This window comes from Nilaparvata lugens, chromosome 1 (assembly GCF_014356525.2).
Source record: "Nilaparvata lugens isolate BPH chromosome 1, ASM1435652v1, whole genome shotgun sequence".
Taxonomy (NCBI): domain Eukaryota; kingdom Metazoa; phylum Arthropoda; class Insecta; order Hemiptera; family Delphacidae; genus Nilaparvata; species Nilaparvata lugens.
In genome coordinates, this window is record NC_052504.1 from 712,922 (window position 1) to 738,623 (window position 25,702).

Genomic DNA, 25,702 nt, shown 5'->3' on the forward strand with positions numbered 1-25,702 from the left:
GTTGGCATTTAATCGAGATTAAAAGTTAACAGATGTTTAACACAAAAGCCTGTTAACTTTTAATCTCGATTAAATGCCACGAGAACTATTCAGAGAAGTCTTCTTCTCAGAAAACCTCCTCCGATAGCTTCACGTGGCATTTAATCGAGATTAAAAGTTAACAGCCTTTTGTGTTGAACCGTCTGTTAACTTTTAATTTTGATTAAATGCCGCGAGAACCATTAAGAGAAGTCTTCTTAGAAAAACCTCCTCCGATTGGTACTCGTGTCATTTAATCGAGATTAAAGTTAACAGGCTGCAACCGGACCTATCTCGCTATCAGAAACCAAACCGAGGGTGTGTGAGAGACTTTATTAAATATTAATTAGGGCTACTCGATTTGTTAGTTGAAAAATAATTCAAAATCTGTTCCCTGACAAATCAAACCAAATCTTAAAATGTATGTATTCAGGGGTACTTAATCTCTATTTATAAAATAACATCATACTGCCCTTTTCTTGAAACGGTTTCAATATAAAATAAGTGATATTAGTGTCGGTTCGGTGCTATTCGGTACCGAATTACCGTTTCACACTTACGACAATCGACCCAAAACAAACCGAACCGAACGGAACCGTATGGCTAGCTACACACACACACATCAATTTTTGCACGTTAGATTTTTTGCCATCCTTAGAAATTCTAGTAGATTGAACAGATGATGATTTCAAGTTCCGTTTGATGTGAAAGCATTCATAAGGACGGCAAAAATCGATGTATGTGTAACTATAGTGAGGTCCACGTTATAATGGCAGCGTGTGATTTGCAATGGTATTGATATCCTTGTCTACCATTCAACAAAGCAGATGACACTATCTCTTTCACGTTTTGCGATGTTGCCACATCGTTTATCAACAATGTAGAAATTCAACTAATTGACAAAATATTTAATCTCAATCATGAAAATTTATTATTACATAAAAAATATATTTTCTTGACAAATAAAATATGATGAACTATTTTTAACAATAATGAACAGTTAAATTGATCAGATATACCAGTATCAGCTGTTTGGGTGGCAAGGCTGAGATCTGGCAACCCTTTTCTCCTATCTTCCTACAAAAACATTATAACGTGCACCTCATTATAGCTTCAGAGTGTGAAACTAGCTTTATGTAGCCGAATCTCAGTTAAGGCTTAAACACACACAACGAATTCTACCACATTGAACAGAACTCGACAAACATCATTTCTGTATGACATCATCTAATAGAATTTACAAGGACGGCAAAAGGCTGAACGGCGATAATGAATGTTCAGTATTGACATTATAAGGTTAGTTCTGTTTACTAGACAACACACTCTATCTACTATTCTCAATTGTAGTGAAAACAGTTACTCGACCAAGTAAGTGGAGTAGAGTTAGCTCGGTAGAGTTAGTTAATAACTGAGTAGATAACAGTTACTTGACCACTAACTCTACTATAGTGAGGTCCATGTTATAATAGCAGTGGATGAAGATAGGAGAACAGCATTGCCGAGTCTATATTTCTACATTGTTAAATACTGTGATGAATTTTTTGAGTAAATCTCATGAAAGGAGAGAATTAACTAGAAAAATTATAATTACCCTTATAAAATAGAAGGTTTGCCAAACAAACAGTTAGCACCCGAGCGATAAGGCTCCCTTATCAACAGCTGAGTATAAGATAAGAGTACCGTTTTGTACAACGTATTTTTTCAAAGAATTATTTAATAAAATTATATTTATTTTGCTAATTAAGTACAAACCATTTATGAATTGCTCATTGAACTTTTGAAGGTTATACTTTTGTTTACAATTGATCAGATGATGTTTTGTAACAGCTCAGACACACAGCTGACTGACTCAATATTATCAACGTCATGCCAGGTCTTAATGCAAACCATAATATTATTTCTAAAATTAAGAACTATTGAAAAAGATAAAGAATTTCAATATAAAAAAAAAGTATTATTGTTAAAATTATTTATTACTCACGAAATTACATTATAATGTTGTAGTAACGAACAAGGTCATAGCATGAATATTGTATCATTGATGAGAGCAGCTAAAATTAATTATAACAGATTCGAATATAATAAGAATTTTATAGAAATATTAAATTATAAATTATTGCTTCAACTGAGTCATTCACTGGTGAATGAATCTCTTTGGCAAGCCTAAGCCAATCATACGTCATAGAAATGGCACCAAAAGGGATGATCGTTTGAAAGCATCATAATTAATCTGTTATCAGCCAGAAAACTTGCCTTATCATATATGCTAGTGCATGTACACTGTATAGGGGAACTGTATATAGAGAATTAAGCAATTTACAAAATTATACAAATAAGTTATTATTGTAATCAAAGGAATTATATTTTACTGCTTGCCACTGACGTCATGCCTACGTCATAATCATTCTACAAATGGCGAATTTTCATGCAAATTAATTACACAGAGATTCCAAGAAAAAGGTTCTAACCAAGAGCTTAGAAGAAGCTTGTTAAAAAGTTACCAAAGACCTATTAGTGAAATTTTATTCGATTTTTGTATTTTTTATCTGTGAGCCAATATCTTAGGCTAATTTATCTATTATTTTATAAAATTATTCATCGATTGATTGTTCTAGAAATTAAAATTTAATTATTCCCTAATTTAATTGGTGAAGGAAATATTTAATTAAAATTCCACAGGTGCTAAGACCGAAGCCTGGACCAGCCACCGATCATACAAAATTTGATCAAAAGGAACCACGACCGCCAAGAGGATTCATGTGAGTTTTTATGTTGGGGCCCCAAACTTCGCTTCGAAGAAAACATAGTGCAGAAAAATATAAAATTTTCTTCGTTAAAGTAATGGCCACGCCGACAAGCGCTTATAATCATTAAGATCCTAGATTTTATCTGGTATAGAATTTATAAGAACTTGTAGTTGATTAACTATCCTCCGCTGCCAGAACCACGACCTTGAGTAATTTTAAAAATCTTTTATAATTTGTTTTCATTATTAAAAAAAAAAAACTGTTAAATTTGTCAATTGTAAAGTCTGTTGGATCATGCATGGTATCACGCCAGCAAAAGCAAACTTCTAGTTATTTTGTCGATGTTAAAAACTATTTTCAATCTGTAATCCAAGCTTTAAATCTGCACTGTCAAATTATATATTTTATTATATTATATTTCCACTTTGTCAATTCGTCTTCTGAGTTCGATTATTTCTTAAGCCTGTCAATTATTGTGTCTGACACGTTCTATATTATCAAGAACCGACCAAGTACGATCGTTGAAATAATTGATTCAACCTGGATATTGGAACAGATCTAAGTGGATGTAGTGTGTGGGGTCAGATCGAGATTACCTATTCTCTGTCCTTACCTGCTCATATATCAGCTTTTATCAGTGACCAACCTCGGCTTGGGAGCGAATTTTTTGACTGTATGGCAGATGCAGCTGAAGATAATATAATTTCCTACAATAGAGCATAAAGCCCGACAAGACTCTGTTCTCGAAGTATATTCCGAACGATCTCTGGTCCTTAGTGCCCTATCTTAATCCTTCTGAACTTATTAGAGACACAGTCCCGTAGATTATCTACATCGAGGTTTTTGCTCGACCTGTATGATTTTATATGCTGTTTCATCACAGGTAATAGTTTTAAGATATCCGTACTCAGTGTTTAGCGACCGCTACACTACCACTGAAATTTTTATCATTATACAATCAGTCATAAGAAGAATCAAGGGTGAGCGAGTGTTTATGCCTCCCGCGATTCAGACGATTGTATCGAATCTTGTAGTGACTCAGTCAGTCTGGTGTTCACTTGGCGTCCACGCACGCATTTTCAAATTCCTAACCTCAATACTGGGGACTCAGTACAAGATTCGTTATATGTGTGTCGACTTAACCTTGGCGGCGATAGTAATTCCCCAAGAAGTGCTTCACAATACATATTTGGCAACGTTGCGGAGCTAACAAAGGATAGTGCAACCTGCTTTGTCGAATGATAGACAAGGATAGCATCACCAATGTTAATCGAATACTGCCATTATAACGTGAACCTCACTACAGTGAAAATCAGACTTTACTGTTCATTCTTGTTTTAACTATTATCAATAATTATATTTTATTCGTCAAAAATATATTATTCAATGATTTAATAATAAAATTCACAATATTGAGAATAAGTATTTTGTTAATTAATCATATTAATAAATTAAATTAATCATATTTCTACATTGTAAAAAAACCGATCTGGCCACGTTGTGGAGCTAGAAAAGGATAGTGCTATCTACTTTGTCGAATGACAGACAAGGATAGCATCACCAATGTCAATTACATACTGTCATTATAACATGGACCTCATTATAAATGTAAGTTAATGAGGAAAATCAAAGAATGCAATATTTGAGTGGATTTAAGTTGGTACTCACTTTGACAAATAAGTTTTTGCCACATGACCGTCGGACACTTCATGGTCTTTGGTCCGGAACACAGATCCCCCTCTCAGGGACGCCAACTGAGTCGACCATTCTGCCACCTAAAATCAACAGAATTTACAACATTAATAAAACAATATCTATAAACTAATACTCTTCTTACACTCGTATTGTTTTAGAATTATAATTAGATAGTATACTCCATATAATTAGAAGCCATTCTAGGCCTGGATTAACTAATGAAATTAATTAGAAAAAAATAACTTTTTCCAAGTCGTATAGTAGATAAAAAAAAAATGAAAGTAACTATTCTACTAATCATCAATAATTCACCCTCTTCTCAAGTTCTGATAATACTCTTAGTGCCGGTTGCACAAAAGCCGGTTAAATTTTAATCGTGATTAATTCCACGAGAACCAATTAGAGAAGACGTCTTATCAAAAAGTCCTTCTCTGATTGATTCTCGTGAAATTAATCACGGTTAAAATTTAACCGGCTTTTGTGGATCCGGGCCTTAATGACTTGACCGTTACTACCTTGACTGAACTTGTTATATGGCTGAAATATGAAGTCAAAGTCAAGTTTGTTTGGTAACATGTTCACTTATTACTTTTTATTTCAAATAAATAGTTTCCATATTAAAATAATATGGAAAATTTATCATGTTTATGTCAAAAATTTCAAGTTAATCAGTTGAGTAGTTGATACGTGATGATGCGTCATTCGTGAATTTCCTATCCCCTACAACTATAAGCCAATTCTTTCCTTTATTATTATTACTGGCCGTCGAGCTCCCGAATTGGAAGACGCTGCGAATGAATCATGATCGTCGACTATTAGGGCCGGTTTCCGAGCTCGGCATTTAGCTAAGTTCTAGACTAAACAGCTGGAGTCAGAGAATTGGCTTTCCGAAACGGGGCGTAATCGTAGTTTTTACTTTCCTTGCCCTATTACCATAGGTAAGGAAAGTATTGCTTTCCGAAAAAAATTAAGGTACCCCAATTTCTAAATTTTTATATTCATTTCAAGGTCCCCTGAGCCAAAAAACTGGTTTTTGGGTATTGGTCTGTATGTGTGTGTGTGTGTCTGTATGAGTGTATGTGCGACTGTGTACACGATATCTCATCTCCCAATTAACGGAATGACTTGAAATTTGGAACTTTAGGTCCTTTCACTATAAGGATCCGACACGAACAATTTCGATCAAATGCAATTCAAGATGGCGGCTAAAATGGCGAAAATGTTGTCAAAAACAGGGTTTTTCGTGATTTTCTCGGAAACGGCTCCAACGATTTTGATCAAATTCATACCTAAAATAGTCATCGATAAGCTCTATCAACTGCCACAAGTCCCATATCTGTAAAAATTTCAGGAGCTCCGCCCCATCAATGCAGATAGATTCCCAATTATCAGGCTTCAGATACAATTGAAACAAAAAAAATCAAGTGGAGTAGATTGAGCATGAAAATCTCTACAATTAATGTTCAATAACATTTTCACCTAAAATTGAAAATAAGCTTCAAATTCGAGAAAATGTGATCATTCAATTGCAAATTATTGTTGATTCTATTAAATCATTCACTATGAAGAGATAGCAGACCTCATGTGTGTCTCCAGCGTTATTGCCCTGTCACCAGCTGGCTCAAATCTTTGAATAGTAGACTTGAGATGCGCGGGAACACTAGCGTCAGTGATCAATTTTCATAACGGCAAGGAAAGTTGTGTGAGTGCGCCACACCAGATTTTTTATGATAATCTTTACATTCTCATTTCTATAATTGGAAATTTTTTTTCTTGACGAAATGAAACATTCCTAAATAAATCAAAATAGCTGAAACTATACACTATTTTCTCTTTATTTCATTTTTTTGTTCAATTTTCTAGTTTTTCGAAATTTAATTTAAACGTGGACTGTGACTACGCCCCGTTTCGGAAAGCCAATTTTCTGACTCCAGCTGTTTAAAGTCTAGAACTTAGCTAAATCCCGAGCTCGAAAACCAGCCTTTAGACTCTGTGTTTTTCTTATTTGCCCACCAGCTTTAAATTTTTGAGAAAAATGAATACTTTCTTTCTTCAGTCCATCTTGTCCACTTGAACTCTTGGAGATTTCACCTCTGTAATAATTTCCTATTCATTTATTTTTGTTCTAAAACTATTTCATTCCTTTATTATATTACAGATTGAGGAGAAAAACAGTTTTGGATCTATCCTGTTGATTATCTCCCAATCATTTTCTTTATCTCCCCAGACTTTCTTAATCTATGGTTAAGTGCTGAAGGGGAAGGTATCCTCGATACCCTCTCTGAGAATGGACTTCTTAAGGTCCAAACTTCACCGTTTCATGTGAAAGCATTACAGTACCTCAACTTTCGCATATTTCATCATTTTTCTTGCTCAATATTATTGCAGTACTCTTTAGTTTGATATGATTCACCATGTTATTTTACTGCTACTGGTATTTATTTTTAACGCTAGAACCTAAATTGAATTTTGTTTTATTAAACATATGAATAAAGGAATATGAATCTGAATCATTAATTTGATGTTGTAATAATGAAAAGAAATAATATATTAGCAGGTAACCCGTGCTTTGCGCTGGGGAAAATTTTTGTTGCAAAATGCAATCTCCTCAAGTCCAGCAATCATAAAAAAATTGACAACGCTGTTATCAATATTTGCAGAAGCAGAAGTCTTCGGGGTGATTTGCAGCATTTAATTTGGATTAATGAGTCCTATGTTAAGTTGAATAGTCTGTGCCAATATTTTGCAAATAATAAATTGATGTTGAATGCCTCGAAAACAAATTAGATGTGTCTACAAACCCATCAGAGTAGGAGGTTAAGACAAAATGAAACACCTAAATTATTCATTGGAGAGTCGGAATTGGTAATCAAGAGCTCAACGGACTTCTTAGGGGTGAAACTGGGGGAAGGGCTGGGTTGGGGGGAACAATTGATGAGATTGAAAGTAAAATAGCGAGTGGAATTTTTGTCTTAAGGAATTTAAGTAAATTAAATAATAAGCCTCTATTGAAGTCGGTCTATCATTGCTTGGTGGAGTCACATATTACATATTCAGTGGCCCTATGGGGAGCTAGAGAGAGTAACCTTCAGAAAATTTTCATTTGTCAAAAGAAAGCATTGCGCACTATGTTGAGGTTGCATCCACAAACACATTGTAGGGACTATTTTATTAAAATGGAGATTCTCAGAGTTCCCTGTCTCTATATTTTGGAAATGTGTGTATTGTGTGTATATATTAGAAGGTGTTCACTACAGACTATTAATAAGACGCATGAATATAATACACGGCATAAGAGTACCTTCTCGGAATATCATAAATTGACTTTGTATGAAGAAAAACCCAGTTATATTGGTAGAAAGATTTACCAAGTACTACCAATTCGGTTGCGGGAAATATTAACGATAGAAAAGTTTAAACGAAGTTTGAATTTATTTCTAAAGGAGGAATGCTTTTATAGTCTGAAGGACTATTTTGATTACTGTAATAGAGTCAAAGACAAATAGTAATTATATACTAGATATAAATTTAATTAAAAATTAATGGTGTCTCGCTTTTGCTAGCACTTTGACTTGTCTGACGCCGTTGAGGCCAACCAGACGTAATATCTATCTATCTATCTATCTATCTATCTATCTATGATTTTCGTTTAATTATACAGTAATAGTCAAAAAATGGAATAGACTAGAGTTGAAAGTTAACTGACCGGATGTATGGAAGCCTTAATTCTGAGCGAGTGCAGCAGATGACGGAACCTCTGTTCGGTGGAGCGTTGAGCGTGGAACTCGGTCAGGCCGGTCACCGCCATGTTGCTGTCGCACAGGAACACACGCAGCTGCAGGTGCTTCCAGCCACGCACCTACAAACAAAACAAACAAACAAACAATCAAACACCATTCAACAAATACAAATTAACATCTAGACATCAATTTCCAAATTTCCAAATTCAAATGTTTTCTATTCAAACTCACAATATTCACATTCAGATTCAATAAGAAAAACAAAACACTCAGCTCAGTAACATAAAAAATAAATAATGGAAGATTAATAAAATAAATACTGGTATGTTTTTATTTTATTCTGTCTTTCAACATTACAAAATCACCTCTAATGAAGTCCACGTTATAATGGCAGTATAGCCTGGTTTTTACTAGTAGAGTAAAAACTTTTTTTTAAGGAAAGTAGAGTTAGTGGTCGAGTAACTGGCATACTAACTCAACTCTACTTACTTGGTCGAGTTAATGTTTTCACTACAATTGAGAATAGTGGGTAAAGCGTGTTGTCTAGTGAACATAACTAACCTTAAAATGTCAATAAGGAACATTCATTATCGCCGTTCAGCCTCAAAAGTTTTACAAAAAGCATTGATATATAAACCGATAGTTTAATATGTTTTTAAACATATTGATATGTTGTTGAACTTGATAGCCTACGGCACGACTCTACTAGCTCGAGACCGGCTCCAACGATTTTGATCAAATTTATACCTCAAATAGTCATTGATAAACTCTATCAACTGCCACAAGTCCCATATCTGGAAAAAATTCAGGAGCTCCGCCCCTTCTATGCAAAGTTTGATTTTAGATTCCCAATTATCAGGCTTCAGATACAATTTAAAACAACAACTTTCAAGTGGAAAAGATTTAGCATGAAAATCTCTACAATTAATGTTCAGTAACATGTTCACCTAAAATTGAAAATAAGCTCGAAATTCGAGAAAATGGGATTATTCAATAAATTGCAAACTGTTGATTCTATTAAATCATTCACTATGAAGTGATAGCAGACCTTGTGTGTCTCCAGTGTTATTGTCCAGTCACCAGCTGGCTCAGATCTTTGAATGGTAGACTTGAGATGCGCGTGAACACTATAGCGTCAGGTGATCAATTTTCATAACGGCAAGGAAAGTTGTGTGAGTGCGCCACACCAGATTTTTAGTAGAGTAGAGTGGGATAGCACTGTGGGATAGTACTCTATCACTTGCCTTCCCCCACCACCGCTTTTCACTCTACTCTACCACTACTATGCTAATGAAAATAGTCTCGAACTAGTAGAGTCGTTTTAAGGTTAGTTCTGTTCATTAGACAACACATTTTACCTACTATTCTCAACTGTAGTAAAAACAATACTCGACCAAGTAAGTAGAGTAGAGTTGGGTGAGTAGAGTTGGTATGCCAGTTACTCGACCACTAACCACTAACTCTACTAGTGAAAACCAGGCTTAACCTTTAAATGTCAATACACGACTCTACTCTACTAGATCGAGACTGTTTTCATTAGCATAGTAGTGGTAGAGTAGAGTGAGAAGCGGTGGGGGGAAGGCAAGTGGTAGAGTACTATCCCACGGTGCTATCCCACTCTTGTCTACTAAAAACTAGTACTCTACCATGAATGTTTTCATTGGCAGAGTTCACAAGAAAGTTAGTACTTGCCCAGGGAACTCTACCACCAACTCTACTAATGAAAACCAGGCTTATTTGATTAACTCAAGTTATATATTTTCAATGTAGCGGTCACTGACTCTGATATTAATATGTGGGCATCCTTTTTATTCTGCCTCTCAATAGTACAAAACAGGGCTGCATGAACCATTGAAGAGCTATTCAGAAGCTCAAAGGGTCAATACATCCTTGAAGATTGAAAATTTTTGTTTTGCTTCATTGAATAATTTCGGATGAATATAATTTTTACAAAATAATTTTTGACAGAAAAGATGAAGAAATCATACAGATCAATGTGAAATACCATACAAATTCCTCATTGATGTAAGAAGCTCGAATAATATTTATGAGGCACATATTTATGAGCATATCATATTTATGAGGCACTCACCATATTTATAATGCAGGCCAACTGTAGCATAAATAGGCTGGTAGTGTTGAACGGATCCTCAGCGTTTGGATGGAAGAAGTTGACTGGCCATACATCAATGTATTTAAAACTGCCCGACCTGAAACAAATTATATAATCTATATAAAGAGGCTTATACACGTATGGGATAGGAAATTTACGAATGACGCATCATCACGTCTCAACTACTCATCTGATTAATTTGGATTTTAGCATATGGATTCTTAATTAACCAAGGAAGGTTATAGGTATATTTTAAATTCTTCACATTTCAGTAGGATGAGTTTCCAGTTGGCCAAGTTTTTTATTAGACCCTTGCGGACCACGGGTTACCTGCTAGTATATATTATAATAAGTAATATAAAATATTCTTTATTCTTTATTGATTGATATAATAAGTATACATCATAATTATAAATGATAGGGAGAGGAAAAATAAGGTAACCTTGTGCTATTCCTCTCCCCAATTTAGATATGGTTACACATAGTCCGAAATAGGTTAAGTCTTGTAGCTCTTCACTTCGCAAAATTTTCAGACCACTAATATGTTCAAACACTAATAGTTTTAAATATAATTGAACAATATAATATTTGACTATTCTAACAAATAATAATATTAATATACGTATGACTTTTATTGGTGGGGAGACCCTGAAGAAAGTTTCACCTCGCGAACTTTCCAGGTATAATTTAAGCCGTTAATGGTCGACTGTTTATTCATTTATGTTATACATTGATACATACAATATCATTCTCAACTCATTATGAATGATTGGGAAAGGAACAACTGGCTTAAAGCCCAAACTGTTCTTTTTCAAAATTTGCACATTAACAAATTGTTATATATTAGCCGGGACCGACAGTTTAAAGAGCCTATCTGCAACCTTGGAAAGCTTTGTTAAGTTGCACACATCAGGAATTGCCCGGTCATTTAGATCCTCTCTGGTACCGATCTCAGATTTCTCTCAAAATCCATTGGTGAATTTATTGTAAAAGTCAATTCAAATTAATTTTTCCTCCACCTACTGGCTAAAGTAATTACTTTACTCCCTGAAACATAATACTAAAGTGTCACTTTTTCGCTCTCGGTAGTAAAAAACAGAAAAACTCCCTAGGGAGTAAAAGTGACACCATTTAAATAGCATGGGAAGCATCTCTATTTTAAAAACTTACATTATAATAGGTTAGAAGGTCTAAGCTCAGATGAGAAAGCATAATAGAGGTGTCTGTCATTGAGTCAACTGAATTCAATACCACAACCAGAAATTTGATCAACTCATGAAATATATGTTTGTATGATATTATATTCTTAATATTAGTAGACGATAAAAATTTATACAATTTTTAAAATATCTTATTCTATTCAAAATACCAGCCAACAAATATTTTTGATCTGCAATTCAAATTTGAACCGCGTGATCTGGAGTCAGCCATTTTTGGTAGACACCCAGCTGATATAATTGTTACAACTTTTGCCGATAGATAGCGCAATCGGCAGTGCCAATCAGACGGCCGGCTTTTAGGTTTTAGATTTTAGGTTATGTTAGGAAACATTGTCACCAATACGTAAGTTATTAAAATGATTTTATTTGCAGTTTCTATAAAAAAATGTAGATGGAGGAAAAATGTTGTGTACATCATGAGTGAAAAATACTTTTTCTCCCTCAGGAAAATTGTTGCCCTCGGCTTCGCCTCGGGCTTCAAACTTTTCCCTCAGGGAGAAAAAGTCGTACTTTTCACTCTAGATATACAAATAACTATTATTTTCAGTAAGTGTTTTTTTATTATTGTTTACTTACATGTTACAATATTTACATTCTCTAAGAAAATTACTCCTCTAATGTAGAACAAGTGCGTGTTTAGAGGAGGTGTCATTACAACAACAATAATAGGTACAATCATAGCCTACTTTAGATAGAGTAAGCCATGGTACAATACAAGAAAATAAGTAGACTTTCTACAGCTGTTGTTTACAAACAATTACCGGTGATAAAAGGTTGGCGATTTCCGTGCATCTCGCAACAAGTGAGAGAACACTGCCTGGTTTTCACTAGTAGAGTTAGTGGTCGAGTAACTGGTATACTAACTCTACCGAGCTAACTCTACTCTACTTACTTGGTCGAATAACTGTCTTCACTACAATTGAGAATAGTAGGTAAAGTGTGTTGTCTAGTGGACAGAACTAAAGCCTGGTTTTCATTAGTTTAGTTAGTGGTAGAGTTCCCTGGGCAAGTACCAACTATCTTGTGGACTCTCCAAATGAAAACGTTCATGGTAGAGTACTAGTTTTTAGTAGAGTAGAGTAGGATAGCACCGTGGGATAGTACTCTACCACTTGCCGTCCCCCACTACCGCTTCTCACTCTACTCTACCACTACTATGCTAATGAAAACAGTCTCTAACTAGTAGAGTCGTTTTAAGGTTGGTTCTGTTCACTAGACAACACACTTTACCTACTATTCTCAATTATAGTGAAAACAATACTCGACCAAGTACGTAGAGTAGAGTTAGGTCTGTATAGTTAGTATGCCAGTTACTCGACCATTAACTCTACTAGTGAAAACCAGGCTCAACCTTTAAATGTCAATAACTGACTCTACTCTACTAGCTTGAGACTGTTTTCATTAGCATGGTAGTGGTAGAGTAGAGTGAGAAGCGGTGGGGGGGAAGGCAAGTGGTAGAGTACTATCCCACGGTGCTACCCACTCTACTCTACTAAAAACTAGTACTCTACCATGACTCTACTCTTATGTAGCTAAGGTGAACGTGATATTTTCGAGCTCAAAATTTAAGTGGTTTTATTCTTTATTTTGTTTTTTTTTTTAAATTTGTTTTATGTTTTTACAAAAGTTTTACTATCAATCTATCCAAATTTATTATTTTTTTGTTTTATTCTAATCTGTTTTATTCTCAGAGTGTGATTTGGTGTAGAAAATTGAAATGGACATAACCTATGTATAATATTTGGACAATTTGAAACTAAATTGGGAAATTGATGAAGTTTTGGGCAATAACCTGTTTTTTCTTTCCCGACTACTGTATTGTTTGTGCTAACCTAATAAATAAATAAATGACCCTACTACTCTACCATGAACATTTTCATTGGGAGAGTCCACAAGATAGTACTTGCCCAGGGAACTCTACCACTAAGTCTACTAATGTAAACCAGGCTTTAAGGTGGATGGTTTGAATTTTTCAACTGGACAGAATTGACGATTAATTATACAAAACACTTGAAAAATTAAATAATAGTGATACATTTTGAGTGTAACTCACTTGACGGCGGCCTTTGCTTTGTTGAGAGTGTGAAAGTGTCGACACACACACACGTTCTTCTTCATTCGCAGCACATCGCTGATCAGACACACAAACTCCTGGCCGCTCAACTGCTTCTCCTCAACTGACTGCCGCAGGCCAAACACCTCACTACCCCCTCCACTGCCTCTTCCACTTTCACCTTCACTACCCCCACCACTGGCACCTCCACACTCCTGCTGGAACCGCTCTGTGCGGTACGGCGAGTCGGCACTGCAACACAAACACACAATACATACGTCAATCACTGAATTTTCACAAGACAAAATAATCAATTATACAACACACTGAAGAAGTTGCATTATAGTGAGAAGTCGCGCACATCAATCCGCACATCATAAGTAGTGGTGCTATACTACTTATTCTACTAAGTGGTGCTATCTTGCATAAGCAAGCATAAATAATTTATGGAAACGTCTATATACAGGAAGGTTTATTCACATGTGCGCGACTTATCGATCTCTCTGTATTTCCACTGTTCACTTTCTCTATTGTGTTCGAATAGTAATATCTATTGAGATGAAGGTTTAATTGATACTCACTCCAAGAAATAGTCATGCGGTATTTGATCGTCGTAGAATCCGAAGACAATGGTGTTGGGCTTCATGGCACCCAGACCTGAGAGGTGCACCAAATGGTGCAGTCCTTCCCGCACCGATCGAGCCACTGTCAGCTCTATGAACGCTTTCACCTGCGAAAAAAGAATGGCGATAACCGCACATTGATATCTCAACTCGTATCAATTTGTTGATGTAAGGCCCTGCTGCACAACAGCCGGTCAAATTTTAACCGTGATTAATTCCACGAGTGCCAATCAGAGAAGGCGTTTTTGAAAAGATGGCTTCTCTGATTGTTTCTCGTGGAATTGATCACGGTTAAAATTTGACCGGCTGTTGTGCAACAGGTACTAAAAAGTGTAAAATTATGCTGTATAAATTAAGCAGCTGGAATCATGTGTCTGTGCATGAATGACTGACTGTGTGATAGCTTCCAACATAGCCTCATCTGATGTGATGAATGAATGAATAGAAAAACTGTAGTACCTATTTGCGTACAATGAATTCTTCAGCTGACTAAATGATAAATCACAACAAATTTATTTCTTAATGCACTTTCAATGTTATTTTCATATCCTGAGAAAAGGCCGAAGGAGTGAATCAATTTTGTTGTCCAACGAGCTTGACCTATAAACATTCATGGAATACGTGTTCAAAATTTGAAGCTGATTGATCAACTCTTTTTTAAGTTATTGTAGAACATACAAACAGAAGGACAACGACTTTGGCCTTCAGTGAGTCAAAAGTGAGAACTCGCTAGCACTCATTCAATTACCTTGATATGGTCGACGAGTGACAACCAGTGTGAGTACTCGTCGAGTGTGGGATCGTCACTCATTTGGCTGAACTCAGGTCCCACTTCGACGTGGCCCAGCACATACAGGTCACTCTTGTTGCTATTAATATTAGATGTAATTATCTTGATATGGTCGACGAGTGACAACCAGTGCGAGTACTCGTCGAGTGTGGGATCGTCACTCATTTGGCTGAACTCGGGTCCCACTTTGACGTGGCCCAGCACATACAGGTCACTCTTGTTGCTATTAATATTAGATGTAATTACTTTGATATGGTCGACGAGTGACAGCCAGTGTGAGTACTCGTCGAGCGTGGGATCGTCACTCATTTGGCTGAACTCAGGTCCCACTTTGACGTGGCCCAGCACATACAGGCCACTCTTCTTGAGGTCGTTGACGAAGCTGATGAGAGGACAGCAGCTGCGTGGGTTGCCAACCATCAGCAGCATCTGTGGTCGCCAGAACTTCACATGGTCTTTCCGCGAGTCAAGCATTAGTAGGTATTTTCGCACCTGACAACACACAACATCACAATACAATACAATACAATAGAATTAGAGTGAAATACTTTGTGGACTGCTTAATTTATGCAAGAATCTCATATTTCCAGAGATATAGTCCGGGTACTGTAGCTTTGCCTATCGGCGGAGGGCCTCTCTACAATACTACCCGTTAAAAAACATTCAACATTAATGAAAATGTAGCTTTAATTAAGCAATACAGATTCTCTTTTGTATCTTCTTAAAAGCAACGTGTTGCATCCGAAAAGATACACAAGGAGCTTTAATGTATCTGTCCATTAGCAACAGATGCTCTTTTGTATCTTCTCAAAAGCAGCGTGTTCATACGAAAAGACACATAAGGAGCTCTAATGTATCTTTCTGCAGTATGGCATAGTTGTTTGGAGGGGCTGTTTCAACTGTCATATTGTTGAATTATTTGTAGCACAAAAACTGATAATTAAAACTATATTAAGCAAACCCAGGTTCTATCCAACGGATATGGTTTTTAGTGATTTTGAGGTCATGACTATACATCAATTATACATAAAAACCGTAATTGAATACTTGATAAAATATAGATCCGATTTTGCTCTCACATTAAACTCTATAAGGCCATTGCTAACAAATATGTAACCTATAACACTAATATTGAATGTATAAGGAGGCAGTTAATTTACATAGGTACTAAAATAATAAACCTTATTCCAAATCACTTTCTCATGGACAATAAGATCAGCGGAAAATAAAACTGGATATAAAAAACTGGACATACAGTAATTTCTTCTTCCATTTAGATATATAAGACTCAAGATTTCTGCTCCAGCATTGTTTTTTCATTTTTCAGTGGACTTGCTTACCTTTATTTTGCGTACCTATTCCTCTGTTTTTTTCCTTCCCCCCATTTCTCCCTTCCCTTTTTTCCTCATCACTTCTCTCTTCTCTTCTTTGCCTGCCTATTACTTGGGAAACCATAGTTGGCTAGGTATCTTCCTCTCTTTTTTCTCTTCTCCAACACACCCAACCACAAAGACCATGGTTTTTTATATTTGTAACATTTTATTGTATTTTTTTTGTAATTCTTTGTCATTTTGTTTTATTATTATACGTAATTATTGAAACATCTATTGACGACCTTTAAAAGGGGTATGTAGATTCGTCAATCAGTCTAAACGATTTCAGTCTTAGTCTTAAAATTTATCAAATCAGTCTTACTTGCTCGCAATGAGCCATAAATTCCGCAATTGAATATGCGGAGACATTCAATAGTTCATTTCTTATTACTGTTTTGAAACCCTTACTGTTCATCTCCTTGAGATGCGCAGGTAGAGCATTAAACAATCTTATACCAGCGCTCTTCACTCCCCGCTGATAAAGAGTTGTTCGATGAACCTTGTCTCTCAAGTTTTGCCTGTTCCGAGTTCCGTAATTGTGTTATGTCTTGTTTTGTGTGTTTTAACCAAATTGAAAATTGAAATAAGCAACAGATGCCATTTGTATCTTCTCAAAAGCAACGTGTTGCATCCGAAAAGATACATAAGGAGCTTTTTGAAGTTACGTCCTTTTAGAACAACACATCCTATAATAAGCTGACATTCGTTCAACATACGCTTTTCCTTTTTTGAACTATTTTCAACGACACTACAGTCTAATTTTTTGAATATTAGTTATTAAAACTAGTACCTGCTCACATGTGTACGTGCGCTTTTCATTGTTGATGATACGTTGCAACTCTCTCATTCATGAAGAATCTCTGTGTGTGGGGAGCTTCCTTCATCTAGAGATCTAGGGTCTCTGAAGCCCGATGTTTTTGCAAAGCCGTTAATATTACCCCCCAAACCATACCTTTCCTATATGCCGTGTCAAAGTCACCGCGTCTATGGGACGCGCACTGTACATCTCGTGACCCTCCTACTTCTTAAGGTGCGTGCGCCACTAACATCAGCTGATGTAAAGCGAAATGCCTATGTTCGTGGCGCAGATGTCTGTACACATCTCTATAAATTATGTCTTCAAAGCTCAGTGCGTTTGTTTTCTTATTAAATGAATGAAATAATTCAGACGTGATGCATGCTGCAAGAGCCCTGCTCACTTAAGCGGCTAAACGCAACAAATTAATAATTCATATATTAATGAATTCATTTATTTATTCATATACAAATACAATCCAGGTCAAAACAACAGGTATTCGCCCAAAACTGTTCTAAACCTTAATTTGGAATACAGTCTAGAGGTTATGTAAAAATGATAACTTAATTCACACACTATTTTGAGCCCAAAAAAAGTATCTACTACGATTTTGAATTTATCAGATTAATTAATTTCAGAATACAAATCCAAACAAAAATCTTCCTTCACAATCACCAAAAATATTAAAAATTTCAATAATATAATACATTTTATTAATAATAATTACCTGATGGAAAATAAGCGCCTGTGATATGGAACCCCAGTGCGCCGATCTAGAAGGAGAGAAGAGATGCAGCAGGAGAACTAGAAGAAGACAGAGCACAATGCTGGATGCAGCGTACACCGAGTTGATCACAAACATCATCACCAGAGTTCCTATCAGGCCAATCAACGCTGTGTACCACGAAAAGTACTTGAACGAAGGCCTGCAAATTCAACATTCAACATTATACACATATTATCATTATTAGGCCTACACTATAGTATAGTATCTTCTTCTTCTTCTATATATATAAAAGCGAAATGGCACTCACTCACTGACTGACTGACTCACTCACTCGCAGAACTAGAAATCTACCGGACCAAAAACGTTCAAATTTGGTAGGTATGTTCATTTGGCCCTTTGGAGGCGCACTAAGAAATCTTTTGGCAATATTTTAACTCTAAGGGTGGTTTTTAAGGAGTTAAAGTTCGTCTTTTAGCATGTATATTCTTCTTATTCTCTTAATTATAATAATTGAAAAAAGGCCATACCATATGTTAATATAGAACTATAATCTAGAGAGAGTACCTCTTCGAAACAGTTGTTAACTGGTAACTAAATTAATAATTTTGTCAGGTTGGCATTAAGTTGAGTTGACTTTGTTAGATTGGCACCAAGTTGAAGATTGAAATGCATTTATCGCGTAAAAATTGATTGGGCCCTGCTACTTCATTCAGAGCTATTTCTGGTAATATTATATTACTAGCTGTCAGGCTCGCTTCGTTCGCCATATCCGTTTAGTCTGGACCCCCGACTGGATCGTCCTAACATATGATAAAAATGCTCAAATGAAAAATGCAGGCGAGCGAAGCGAGCCTGCTGATCTCATTCTTGGACAATCCAGTCGGGGGTCCAGGGGGCGGAGCCCCCTCGCTAGACGGATATGGCGAGCGAAGCGAGCCTGACGGCTAGTAATATATATTATACTTTAGTTTAATTCACTTTACTTATTCGTCATATGGAACTGCATCAAGGAAGCAACGTTCCCGCAGTAAATGGCACGTCAAAGTGTAATCTAATATATTATTACTAATATCCTTCATCTATCAAACTCAACAGATTTCACATAACATGCATTAAGCAAAAATTACATAACAAGTAAGTCTTGTTATAAAGGCCTACAAGAGAAGCGTGGAAGCTTTTTGAAGTTGAGCCTCAGGACTCTTCTGGGCACGAAAAATAGACAATGCATGCCTTGATCCTCCCCACAGCAAAATGCTATTATATTATTGCTTTTTGGTTGTATTGAAACTGTGTTTGAGTACATAAGATTTTTATTTTGTAAATTGTTTTTTTTTTTATAAATACCTTTCTTCTGTTCTGTTGAAGCTATCTGCTTTGTATAATGACTGACAAGGATGGCAAACCAATGTACGCAAATCAGATTTGATCGGTTGAGTGAAGGGCTAGAAAGGGATAGGACTACCTGCTTTGTCGACTGATAGACAAGGATAGCAACAATAATGTTAATCAAATACTGTCATTACAACGTGGACCTGTGGCGAATCATCTGATATTTGCCACCTGTGATTAACAACCTGTTTTCAACTTTCATTAGTTTGTTTATTGATTGTATTAGTTCATTTAAATTTACTCAGTTCAATTTTGTCATCTCTAAATTAAAACATCTAATCATTCATCCAGTTTATTTAATAACCTATTTTATCATAGGAAATCCACAAACCAAATTTTCTATAGACCTCACTATAGAGCTATCTGCTTAGTCGAATGATAGCAAACCAATGTAAAGCAGAGTTGATCGGTTGAATGAAGGGCTAGAAAGGGATAGCACTACCTGCTCTGTAGACTGATAGACAAGGATAGCTGACCTGAAGTTGGGCGCGGACGCGAGGTCAAGGCCGAGACAGGCGAGGTTGGTGGCGAGGTAGGAGAGCAGGAAGAGCACCGAGTTGATCTGAGCGATGAGGTTGAGTGAGCCGATCAACAGGATGAGTTGCACCAGCAGCCACGACAGGAACACGGCCGCCAGCGGGTTGCTGCGCCACACTCCCTTGCTGATGAACATCAACAGCTGCCCTAAAACACAAACCAACCATCAATCATCTCTCCTTTACACATTGTTTAAGAAGTATTGTCATTCATTTTTTGGCTGTGCCAAGATAACAAAAAAAGTAAAAACAGATATCAATGCTTGGATCAAAATTAACTACTTCTTCTACCTTTGAGAAAGTTAACAGAGAACTTTTCTGATTAGTGCGCTCACTTCCCCTACTTGTGCTCTATCAATCCTTTCCCAATCCTTTCCAAAAATTCCAAGGATCAAAAGCCTTCCTATGACATGGATAGCCATAGTTGGAAGAACTTCTACCTCTTGATCCTCTACCCTTCTTCACCACATAACATGTATAATTTGCCTTCTAATATTGTAATGTGTTCTCATATTTATGTTATTTATTTTATACTGTAATGTTTTTTTATTTCATATTGATGTATCTTATGTGTGTGTGTGTGTGTGTGTGTGTGTGTGTGTGTGTGTGTGTGTGTGTGTGTGTGTGTGTGTGTGTGTGTGTGTGTGTGTGCGTGTGCGTGTGTGTGCGTGTGCGTGTGTGTGTGTGTGTGGTGTGTGTGTGTGTGTGTGTGTGTGTGTGTGTGTGCGTGTGCGTGTGTGTGTGTGTGTGGTGTGTGTGTGTGTGTGTGTGTGTGTGTGTGTGTGTGGTGTGTGTGTGTGTGTGTGTGTGTGTGTGTGTGTTGTGTGTGTGTGTGTGTTGTGTGTGTGTGTGTGTGTGTGTGTGTGTGTGTGTGTGAATAAATAAATTGAAATTGAAATTAAAAAGTATTGATTTATTAAAAAATGTTAATTTATGAGGATGTTATTAAGTGTTCAAGTGTCAATTTATTAAAAAGTATTGACATTTTAAGGTTAGTTCTGTTCACTAGACAACACACTCTACCTACTATTTTAAATTGTAGTGAAAACAGTTACTCGACCAAGTAAGTAGAGTAGAGTTAGTATGCAAGTTACTCGACCACCAACTCTACTAGTGAAACCAGGCTTGAAGGAGAGATGATTTGAGATAACTTCATTCATAAATTAATAAACGGTGGCTGTTAAGTTTAATTTATCTGACTGGTTGTATCTATGTGAATAAAGGAGAGATGATTTGAGATAACTCCATTCATAAATAAACGATTACTGATTGCTCAGGTTCAATCAATTCGACTATATTGAGATCCACGTTATAATGGAAGTATTTGGAATTAAATAGAGAATCCATTTTATTCAAATGCTAATTAATATATAATTATGATTTAACGAAAATCCTAAATTAATGCTGCAAATCACCCCGAAGACCTCTGCTACTGCATTGCTGTTGTCAATATCTGCAGTAGCAGAGGTCTTCGGAGTGATTTGCAGCATTTATTTAGGATTTTCGTTAAATCGAAAGTATTTGATTAACATTGGTGTTGCAGTCGACAAAGCGGATAGGGCTATCTCTTTCTCGCTTTGCTCTGTTGCCAGATCGTCTTGTAACAATGTAGAATTAATAATCAATTAACAAAATATTTCATCTTAATTATGAAAATTCATTATAAAATATAATTTATTATTTTAAACGAGAATGAACAGTTATTACATCAATAAACCTGTATCACCTACCCTCCATAGATTGACAAGACAGAGGATTGGCAACGTTGTCTCCTATCTTTCTCCACTGCCATGATAACGTGGACCTCAATATACTCGAATTGATTGAACTCGAGCAATCAGCAATCGTTTATTTATGAATGGAAATACCCCAAGTCATCTCTCCTTCACAGAGATACAACCAGTCAAATAAGTAAACTCAAGCAATAATCCATCGCTTATTCATCAATGAAGTTATCTCAAATGATCTCTCCTTCACAGATATACTACCAGTCAGATAATTAAACAATCTCAAACAATCAGATACTCAAACAATCAGCCATCGTTTTGGTAGAGAATTAGTGGGGAGGATATTTTTAATATTCTTTCCGAAGAATGGACATTGATATGTCCAAAGCTCCGCCAATTTATGTAGATGCATAACAATATTATCTATAGTTATCAAAAATTGCTTTTTTCATATCATATACAGTTCAATAATTATTTTCTTAGTCTATATCATGTAAATTCATCTATATTTTGCTGTATTGTAAGCTATTGTATATAAGTGTATAAGCCAGTATATATTGTTGTAATCTACATGAATAAAGTACTCAATCAATCAATCAATCTTAATCATTTATTTATGAATGGAGTTTCTCAAAATCTCTCCTTTCCAAAAATACAACCAGTCGAATAAATTAAACTCAAGTAATCAGCAATCTTTATGTATTTATTTATTTTCAAAGGCAACTCTCTACGTATTTCTACTTCTCTATATTCTCTCTACTCTCGAGTATTTTTAGCCCAGGTGATGATGAGGGGATGAATGATAGATAATACAGTACAAACGTTTCTATTTGTGATGATTTAGGGCCGGTTTCTGAGCTCGGGATATAGCCAAGTTTTAGACTTTAAACAGCTGGAGTCAGAAAATTGGCTGCCCGACACGGAGCGTAGTCGCACTTTTTATGATAATATATATTTTCTCATTTCTATAATTGGAAAAGTTTTTCCTTGACGAAATGAAACATTCGTAAATAATTCAAAATAGCTGAAACTTTACACTATTTTCTCTTTATTTTATTTTGTGTTCAATTTTCTAGTTTTTCGAAATTTAATTTAAACCGGCGAATACGCCCAGTTTCGGAAAGCCAATTTTCTGACTCCAGCTGTTTAAAGTCTAGAACTCAGCTAAATCCCGAGCTCAGAAACCGGCCCTAAATGAATCCCAGTTTCTTAGTGAATTATGAATCGTTTATTTATCAATAAAGTTAAATCAAAATCATCTCTCCTTTCCACAAATACAACCAGTCGAATAAATTAAACTCAAGTAATCAGCCATCGTTTGTATATCAACTAGCAGATGACCCTTGGGTCTAATCAAAAACTTGACATCTTGAAACTGAAATCTTGAAGAATTGAAAATAATCCTATAACCATCCTCGGTAAATTGAGAATCTATATGCAAAATTTCAAGTTAATAAGTTGAGCAGTTCAGACGTGATGATGCGTCATTCGTGAATTTCCCGTCCCGTACATACATACACCAATTGCTTCCTTTATTATAGATTACAGATAAACTAGTAGGTAACCCGTGCTTCGCAAGGGTCTATTCTAAAAGTGCAAAATGAAAACTTGACGTAATAAAAAATCGAAATTTGAAAATAGGCCTATAATAATCATCCTCGGTTAATGAAGAATCTATATGCAAAATTTCAAATTAATCAGTTGAGTATATTTCAGACGTGATGATGCGTCAAACATAATTCCCTATTCCTTACTTGTATAAGCCAGTTCTTTCCTTTATTATAGTATAGAAAACTGAAGAATTCATAATACTTGAAAACCTCACAGAATCATATTGATTTTTCCAATACATCAATAAATTTTAGTTCGATAAGGATCCTCCTCAATTTGAATCAGGCAGCCTTTTGTTTTCCCAATTCCAAACAAAATACCTAAAATACTCGTTTCACTGGGAATTCGTGTCTGATTGTACATTATAAATAAAGAATATAAATTACTACTTATTTTATTGTGATCTATTCATGTTTTTCTTATGAAATTCAATTATAGGCCTACAGCATGAAGACTATGTCCAATTCATTTGTACTGGTGGCAAAATTTTACATTAAAAATAATTATTTGATAAAATCCAAGTTCAATAGTAAAGAAAACAAATTCCTTCAAAAAATAATTGATAATAATACGTTTCGAGGGAAAAATTAAGAACAAAAAAAATGGGAAACATCGCGGATTCGAACAGAGGAACCATCACTCCGTAAGCAAGCGTTTTACCGCTGCGCTACATAGACGTTCGTAAATTCTAGTCTTATAACCTACTCATAAAAAGACACACTTTTGGCTATGGAACTTCATGTAGCCTACGGTAGCATAGATGAATTTGAACATTAATTCTGAAAAATCTAGAAGAAAAAATTGAATTTGGGCTTCCAGGTGCACGAGATTGATATTTTTAGAATCTATGTTAAAAATTTCGAGATCTGAATCATTCCCGTTTTTCCGGTATGCAATCCACAAGTTGACATGTTTTGATGCGGACAAACGAACAAGCGAACACACGAACAAACACAACCCTACTCTCTCTTCTTAGATATCACTATATTAGACAAGAAACAGTATCTATCCAATTTGATTGTATGATATGTGAAACGTTGTGGTATTTCTCCAGAATTGAAAGAATAAGACGTGGATGTTACTGAAGATGTGGCCGCTGTTGCCATGAAACCTGGTTCTGTAATTTAAATTAAATATCGGGGGACCGAGCTTCGCTCGGAGTAAAAAAGCATGGAAGAATTATTATGAAAGAAGCAATTATAATATATAATTTATAGTTCATACAGAAATGTTCTATCAAACCACAGTGAATTGAGATCAATTCCCAGAAGAATGCAAATATTTCTCTCACAAAAGCCTGGTTGCAAAAAACCATTTCAAAAAGATCGCTTCTCTGATTGGTTCTACTGGAATTAATCAGGAGTAAAATTCAACCGGCTTTTGTGCAACCGGCACTAAGTACCTGATTGAATGATTACAAAAGTTCAACAGCTGAGTCATAATTTTGACACAGTCCCACACACATGAACTCGCTCATTCACTTCAATCATCAACAGACGACGAAATTATCATCTTTTGTGTAGTTGAGAAGTTGATATTTTGGTAATTATTCATATTGAATGAAAAAGATTAAGAAATTGTCAAAAAACCACTGATTTATTGATAATTAGAAAGATTTCTAAGAGATCTAATTAGATTATATTTCTAATTATCAATAAATCAGTGGTTTTTTGACAATTTCTTAGTCTTTTTCATTCAAATTATCATCTGTTTTTCAAGGATGAATAATTATTATCCTTTTCATGTCCTTCAGCGAGTTTTCCCAGAGATGAGACCTAGTGCAATCGAATTTTTATATCATAAACCTACTATGTTCCAAATTTTGTGAAAATCGTTAGAGCCGTTTTCGAGATCCGTTGGACATACATAACCATATACAGAAATTGTTCGCTTAATATAAAAGGATTTTGAACAAAATATAAAGTGATATTAACAATATAAACGTCTTATGGTGCGTACAGATATACGCGCCGCGAACATGAGCAATTCACTTTTAATCAGCTGACTATATCTGTATTTTTACAGAAACGGTAAGATACAGATATAAAAAGCTTCGCATCAGCTGATTAAAAGTGAATTGATCATGTTCGCGGCGCGTAAATCTGTACGCACCTTTAGGCCCGGTTGCACAAAAAGTGATTCACAAGAACCAATCAGAGAAGGCCTTTTTGATAAGACGTTTCTCTGATTGGTTCTCGTGAAATTAATCACGATTAAAATTTAACCGGCTTTTGTGCAACCGGGCCTTATTATTTCAAGTATCTTCCCACTCACCGAAGACATTATCCTTAGCGAGCGCCTCCAACACGCGACTGGAGCCGATGAGGTTGCTCAAGGAGGCACTGAACGTGGCGGTGAGAATGCCGATGGTGACAAAGGGCGGCCACACATTGGTGGGCAGCATGAAGATGTAGTTGTTCTGCAGCAGGAAGCGGTCGCAGGTGGCCGCAATCAGCACCGAAATGGTCAGGTAGCAGCACAGTGTGAACGCCACCGCCGACAGAGTGCCTTTCGGAATGTTCTTGGCCGGGTCGCGCAGTTCAC

General features: G+C 35.9%; 1 protein-coding gene across 1 annotated transcript; it reads right to left on the reverse strand.

The window, feature by feature from the left end:
• Window positions 1–4,433: 4,433 nt before the first annotated feature.
• LOC120351117 (solute carrier family 12 member 9) lies at window positions 4,434–25,702 on the reverse strand (the record flags this gene model as incomplete). The annotated part of the gene is given in 9 exon segments (XM_039427132.1): window positions 4,434–4,540; window positions 8,167–8,319; window positions 10,293–10,410; window positions 13,587–13,838; window positions 14,168–14,316; window positions 15,246–15,491; window positions 17,896–18,094; window positions 19,761–19,968; window positions 25,433–25,702. Coding segments are annotated over 9 exon segments (1,702 nt in total), but the record flags the coding sequence as incomplete, so codon positions are not given.